The sequence below is a fragment of the Telopea speciosissima genome, chromosome 8 (assembly GCF_018873765.1).
Source record: "Telopea speciosissima isolate NSW1024214 ecotype Mountain lineage chromosome 8, Tspe_v1, whole genome shotgun sequence".
Lineage (NCBI taxonomy): Eukaryota > Viridiplantae > Streptophyta > Magnoliopsida > Proteales > Proteaceae > Telopea > Telopea speciosissima.
In genome coordinates, this window is record NC_057923.1 from 41,715,689 (window position 1) to 41,723,496 (window position 7,808).

Sequence of the window (7,808 nt, forward strand, 5' to 3'; positions counted from 1 at the left end):
AATGTACAAGAGGCAATTTTGACGCAATCAATAAACAATTAAGCGTAATCCAGGCATATGTGGTTTCGCAAGAAAGACCATGGACAGCGAAGAAGAGGGAGGAGTTAATGATGAAACAAAGGAAGACGAACAAATAGAAGAAAACGAAAATTATGATATAACAAACTGCTTCAACTGCTTGATCCTCCACAGGCAAGACTCCTCCGAACATGTTAAAAACCCCAAACCCATTTCCTCTTAGCCTGATTTTACATATTTTATACCCAAATTCAAAGAATCACAGTAAGAGTCGGTTCTTGGAGTCGACATTGTTCTTTCCAAAAGAAACCCAAAAATTAAAAATACCAATCACTCAATCCAAAAGTACAGGATCTGGAGGCAGGAGCAGAGGAACAGAGCTGCACAGATGGAGAAGCAGCTGAAAGCCAAATTGGCACTTAAGGGTTTGATCGAAGATAACCAAGATTCAAATCAATTGCATCCTCCTACTTCCCTTTCTTTGGCCCAGAAGCTACAAACAGAGGCGCTACCGTCGCTGCTGTTCAGTCAGACTTCAAATTGATCGACCCAGTCATCACTAAGGCCCAGCAACTGAGGTCTCAACTCTCAACTCTTCTCTTCCTCTGTGATTCGGAATTTCAGACTTTTCACTTAAAAGAAAATAATGGTCATGGCTTTTGGCAACGATTAAGAACTGGGATTATGACATCAACAAACTCAAAAGGTTCTCAGACGAGCTCTTGTAGTAGACTAGTAATGGTTGTTATTATAAAGGATTTAAGGTAAGGTAGTGAACTGCTGATGGTAGATTAACATCAATGTCCCTCTTCTTCTTGCCCCCCTCACCCCTCAATAAGTTCTCTCTCTCTCTCACTCATGGGAAAAATAGCCAGAGAGGGCCCAAAAGTGATCAGATTCTTAGTTTCCCAGTTGTTAAAATGGTATCTGGGGGTAAGAACCACATGAGTCTTATTTGTCAAAATCAACCCTATTCAATGAGCATTTAGAGTCTGTCTGATTGAGCTGATCTGTGGGCTGAGAGCTCTTAATGGGAGCTGAAGAGTGGAAGGCATCTCATGGTTTCCACCACCCTTAAACAAGCATGTCATCTTGTAGGTTAACACAGCATATAGAGGCCGAAACAGAGGGACCATGGCTAAGATTATGGAAAATGTGCAACAGGTACAAGGCACTAGAGGTGGCTGTTGAACCAAATGGATGCTGCTCAATTCTTGGTGGCCTTAGCCTGGGACTCAAGACACAATCCACCAGTTTGCTGCACGAAGGGTCCCATCTCCGTAACCATCAAGGCCTTGGAGAAGTAACAAGCAACCATGCACAGAGATGATCGAGACGATGCCTCAATATCTCAACTGAGTTGATCAAATCGAATGCACATCAATAAACCAATCCAGACAAACTAAATGTGAAAAATATCGTCCAGGTATCACTTTGAACTCAATCCATGGAAGTGCCCCTTCCAATTTTTTTTTTTCACAGCTGTACAATGGAAAGTTCTTCTTTCTTGTGGATATGTGTTGATTAGCTTGACAACATAAATCTATATTGTCATATGTGTAGAAGGTAATAAACATATTATTTTATTGTTTTTCCAAAATTATCTGTGTATATGAACATATTATTCTACCTCGAGGACGGTATTAATATCAAGAAGCTACACCTCTGTTGTACTACTAGAGTGTATTAATGATCAAAACTTCCTATAAAATCAACTACCTGTGGAGATAACTGGTATCTGGAAAGGCTGCCTGATCGATGAACTTTCAAGTGCAAAGTGGTGCTAGTCCAAAATATTCACATCTCAGAGAAACATCAATCATCTTTTGTATCAGCAAACAACCATTCAAGACTTTATAAACCTTTGATTCAAGGGATCATTAGCTCTGATTCTTCATGGGTGGGTCTAAGCATGCTATAAAAGACAAACTGGCAAAGGATGACCACAACCATCTTGGAGTAGTGTTTAAAGATCCCAAAGGAAACACCATTTTCGACCATAATTGGAGACGAATCAAAATCTGATTTCCCAAACTCTCAAGTAATTCAAATTCAAGACATTTTGCAAATATCAATCTTGGAAATGTAGCATTTATCTACTTCTGATGACATACCCCAATTGCAACACTGGCATGAATACGAAAAACAACCCCAATTCAATGGTTAGATCTACATTTCACAAGACAAATAGGAGAATGTAGTGCACCTTCCTCAAAATGTGCCAGCTCTTTGGCCACTCAGTTGTCCTGGCTGTTCTGGATCTCAAACACCCAAAGATCCATGCAGAAAAATCTGCACTTGGCACATGCCGTCACCCACCCATTTCGTTAACAAGAAGCCTCATCCCAACAATTGGTTCAGATCATAGATTGTGCCAACCAGAGGGAATACATAGTAGGGTGGAAGTGGATATCAGGTAAGTACAGAAATGAACCCATCTTGATTATCTACAATGCTTCTTAGTGCTTACCAGTATTCAAGGGGGAATCCCTGATGCTCTTGGACTGGGTGTAAGTGAGTGGTCGAGTCCCATCTGATTTTTTTCTACGTCGCCCTTGTTGAGATGAACGGGCATGATAAGAATAGATGGCAAAATCACTGAGATCTTGCAATGGGGTAAGACCCTTCACGACTTCATCCATTGAAGGGCGAGATTTAGGGTCCCTGCTGAGGCAGTAGTAAGCTAACTGAGCCACCTTTTGTGCCCCTTTAACAGAGTAGTTGAGTTCCAGACGAGGATCCACAAGCTGGTAAAGTTTCCTCTTATCTGCCAAGTATGGTCGAGCCCATGCAACAAGATTTTGTTCCCCACTAGGTCGGTTTTTGTCCATTGATCTTCGACCTGTCAAAATTTCAAGTAACACTACCCCAAAGCTGTAAACATCACTCTTCGATGTCAAATGCCCTGAAACAACACAACCAGATAAATACATGTTATTACTCACCTAAAAAATTTCCACAGCATAGAGAAGTCAAAAGCTTACCAAAACAAGAAAGAAATGTTGTTGAAACAAGGAATCTGATGCAAGTTGATTTACCAGGGTTTCAGAATATTCTGAACCAATTATCCAATCAAAGCTGCTAGATATTAAATTTTTAATCATGAGGCAGGTATATTCTATGATATGAACATTAAGAACCATATCCCTACTAAATGAGTGGTGTGTCTCGAATTCCCAGTCTGTGAGGCACAAGAAAATTAACTAACCAAGTATGAAAATTTCCACCAAAACTGTGTTGAATGTCACAATAATCATCAGATGATTCATGAATGTTTGCGTCCTTATGGAAAACCTGTAAGTCAGCAATCACTTGTACCATCTAAATAGGTACAGTTAACATTGTGCAGTATCAAACAGTTGTACACAACTGCTCAACAGAGTGACAAGTCTCAATACATATTTCATAAAATTACCTTCGCCCAAAAAAAAAAACGATCCGTTTTGTAACTGGGATACGATTGTATTTGTCTTCTTCATCAATCCTACACCATGGTATTGTAAGGGATGTGCAACAGTCTCTTTGCATCGTAAAGTTAACAATTTCTCCCAACATACTTCTCTTCTATAAACATATTTCCAGATTTACTATTGAAATATGTGAAAATGTTCAGCAATTACCCAATTCCTAATAGAAGGCTGAGCCTCTGACCTTACATTCAGAGGTTAATACCTCAAACTTAACAGGTTTGTTTTGTTCAAACTGTTATATGACTACACACCTGTCATAACATATTCCGGAGCAGCATATCCATATGTTCCAAGAACCCTAGTAGAAACATGTGTTTTGTCTCCCTGGGGACCAGCTTTTGCCAGGCCAAAATCTGAAAGCTTCGCATTGTATTCCTATAAAAAAAATCCGAATTTTAAAATTGAGAAAGATAAAAAAAAAAAAAAAAAAACAAAACTTCAATACAATTAATCTCACAAAGTTTTTATGTAACATACTGAATCAAGCAATATGTTAGATGTCTTAAAGTCTCTATAAATGACTGGTTCAGGACCTCCATGGAGAAAGGCCAGTCCTTTAGCTGCACCAAGCGCAATTTTAATCCTGCTGGCCCATGCAAGAGGCAGTGTCCCTTCATGGAATGCAACCAACAGCATGAATATAATGCATATGGTATGACAAAAAGATGTATAGTTAAAGGATTCTAAAACATGGTAATGAAATAATGATTGAGAGGATATTGCATTAAGGTCACCAACACAAAAGCCATGTATAAAGAACTTCAAAATTCAACAGACATGATCAAGTTGACAGTTGGCACGGTCCACAATTTTTGCTTGCTTTTCAATCTTTACACTTAAAAGTATATCTTCAATTTGACATCTGCCTATAGGTTACTCACTCCATCTACCATGATATACCGCAGATCCTAGATAACACTCTAGAGACTAGCTTAAATTTTATTAGTTATCATGAAAAATGTTCACAGATAACAGTAAGTTCTAAATTTCAGGCTCCAGAACTCGAATGGACGATAATGCCTCAGAACTTATCCAACCATGTGAACCATTGTTAATGGTACAAATATTGATTGTGAAGGAGCACAGAACATAGGCAGCAAACATTCACCAATGAAGGATATTCAATGAAATTTTACTTTACCAAAACTCTGAACCATCATTAGATGTTTGAAATTATGAAAACATCCTAAGTAGTTCAAGCCACTGACATCAGCCACTTCAACTCTCAGACATGAATTTGGCAACATTTATATAAAAGAAACAGTCATTAGACAGTGGCATAACCCCACTCAGATAGATAAGGAAGAGGGAGGGAGGGAGGGAGGGGTGGGGGGGAAGTCTGCACAGAGAGATTAGAGAACAAGGACTAAATCACGCGTAAGAAACAAGAAATAGTGAAACCACCATTGTCCTTGTGAAGTCTTCCATTTATGCTAAACAATTTCACGACAACATCTCATCAGCCATGAAAATTAATGTGGTCACAATCAAATAAAGTTTCCAAATGACATGTAGAAAACCAATAAAAAAGACACAATCCTGTGGTTGAAAAAACAAATAATAATTGAACTTGTCATATAAATTCCATATTAGACAGTTTGATCTATCCATATAAAATGCCTACAAGAAGAGTACACTTACTTCTGAAAAGATGGTTCTCAAGACTTCCTCTGGTCATAAATTCATAGACAAGCAGCCGTTGATCATCTTCAATACAGTACCCAATAAGTTTTACAAGATTAGGGTGGTGAAGCTGTCCAAGGAAGTCAACCTCAGCCTGCATTTAGAAAATAAGCAAGTTCACTGTGTAGCTTTTAGCAGCTGTCTTTTTTTCCTAATATCATTCTACTAAATGCAGCACAGGCAATTTACTTACCACCCATTCTCTATGCCCCTGAAGGCCATCTGGTTTCAGACTTTTAACTGCGACCGTGATACCTGAACCTGGTTTTGCTGGAGCTGTCCCATTCTCCTCTATCCATCCTTTGAAAACATACCCAAACCCACCTTCCCCAAGAATACTGTCAGGTCTGAAATTTCCAGTGGCAGATTTAAGCTCCTGAAAACTAAACTGAAGCAATTGATGATAAGGTTTCTTCTCCGAAGGTGGTAGATCAGGGTTTTCAGAGGAGAGCTGAGCCTCATGAGGAGCAGTGAGGTCCCGGTTACTGGCATTCAAATATCGAGTCTCAGTGGCTGCAATAACATAATCTGAGTGTCAGTTCTATAACTTGGAGCTCTGCTCTTTATGTGTCCATCAGATGAAAGGAAACAGGGAAACAATAAAATTGCTAGCATTTACTGGTTATTTCATCAGTAACAAGGTCTGGAGATCACTTTTCTGGGTTCTCACTTTAATAAAAGTTAAGTTAATTTGGGAGATTATTTAACTTGATCAGACTGGAATAAAAGAGAAAGTAATCTTTAAAGCTTTCAGAGGAAACTCAGATAAAAACTTGAAAGAGGAAGTACATAAACTCTTTTTAAGCTCCCACAGGAACAGGGGAATCTGAATACAATCTTAACAGGCACAGTAATAGGGGCTCTGATATAAATTTAAAGACAAAATGAAGAACAAAAAAAAAATCCAGTAGTTAAGACTCATGCTTCCAGTATTAGCCTTAATTTGAATGTTTCAAAACCCAAATTGGATATAAGATTCAGTATAGCTGGAAAAATGGGGAAAAGAAACAAAAAAAAACCCAGATTGTTGGATCAAACAGAGAAGTATTAGGAATTCAAATTAATGAAATTCCTATATCATAATCTTAATTTTCAAATAAGAACCTCTTATTAGGGATCAAAACCATGGTTACCAGCGTCGTAAACAAGACTAGTACGAGGAAGAGTGTTAACAGAATCTCTGGAAGCAGAGGACTTGCAGGCTCCCTTAACGCCTCGCTTGAGTGCCATCCAGCACCCACACTTCTCCATCCTTCCTTATTCGTTCTAGCTTCATGGGCTGTCAGTAAAACCAATTCAGAAGAAGGAAAAAGGCAGCCCAAGATGAGTAACAAGAATTAGAGAGCTTCCATGGTATGAGAAGAAAAAGAAGGGGGCAAAAGCAGTCAAGAGAAGAGAGAGAAGTGTAAGTGGAGTGAATTTATTGTTATTTTTGCAGGATATTGCAGGCATCATCATCACCATCACCCCAGAATGTACAAAAAGAACTTTTTTCCACCATCTTTTCTATATTAGATGGTTAGCGTTCTCTCTCTCAACTTTTCTCTCTCTTGGTCTCAGTTTGTTCTCTTGTTCATGGAGTGCGGCCCCTCTCACTTTCTCACTTTTTTTTTTTTAAGTATGTGATTTATTTCCTATCATATTAACCTAATTATTTTATGGGAAAGAGAAGATCATCTGCGCAGCCCACGCCGCTCTGTGACCTGACACCGGAATGCGCAAAATAACCATCACACCCACTTGGAATCTTAGAAATGACTAGGGGTGTGGCGATCATTTCGCGTGTCTCTAACGTGTCTGATGCAATCGGATGGTGTTCTTTCTCCTTTATTTTATTTTATTTAAGAATATTTCCTTTAGTCTTTTGGAATAGGTCAGCATGCTTAAGCATTTTCAATTCCTTGTGCAAAGCATGAGGTGCTCTGAAAGGTACATGTGTAGATCGTATCTTAAAATATTACTGTTGTGAATGTAACTAATTAGATTTAATTTGAACCTTCAATATGATTTAATAGTAAAGCTTATGTAATTTTTATAAATTACAATTAATCTTTTAAAGCACGTTATAGAGTGAAATGAATTGCTTAGGATCGTGATCCTCTATGGCGCAGCCTGCCACAGCGGCACATTAATGAGGCGAGGCGCTCAAGCAAGGGTAAGGCGGTCATTGTGCCACGCCTCATCAATGCGCTTCTCTGGCCTTTACGGGCAGGCACGCCTTATTTTGATTGCACTACTATCAGGAGTTGTGTGTCTCTCTCTTTTTTCATATCTTTAAATAGATTCTTTAAATGATAAGCACCACAAAAAATCAATGGTGATGTATGTGTTAATCATGGCTCAACTAAAGTAGCAATATCCACATTGTGTACTCTCTCTCTCTCTCTCTCTCTCTCTCTCTCTCTCTCTCTCTCTCTCTCTGTCTCTCATAAGTAGAATCCATTACGAATTCGTCTGATTCAAATAAAGTGAAACAAAGAGAAGTAAAATTAATTTGAAAACAAAAAACAAAGTGTAAACTTTTTCAATTATGACCTATAATTAACTAAAAATGTTATACCAAATATGGTAATTATAGTTTTTAAATATATTTCTTAGGCCAATTAAATTTCCTATTCAAATCGAAGTAATTTAGTT

At 38.3% G+C, this 7,808-nt stretch overlaps 1 protein-coding gene across 1 annotated transcript; it reads right to left on the bottom strand.

Moving 5' to 3' along the window:
* Positions 1-2,021: 2,021 nt before the first annotated feature.
* LOC122672815 (serine/threonine-protein kinase PBL34-like) lies at positions 2,022-6,747 on the bottom strand. The gene is made up of 6 exons (XM_043870307.1): positions 6,305-6,747; positions 5,365-5,684; positions 5,130-5,265; positions 3,966-4,099; positions 3,740-3,863; positions 2,022-2,923 (listed from the first exon to the last, which is right to left on the bottom strand). Exons 1-6 carry the CDS (start codon positions 6,420-6,422, stop codon positions 2,478-2,480), a joined length of 1,278 nt encoding a protein of 425 aa, XP_043726242.1. The 5' UTR covers positions 6,423-6,747; the 3' UTR covers positions 2,022-2,477.
* Positions 6,748-7,808: the final 1,061 nt, after the last annotated feature.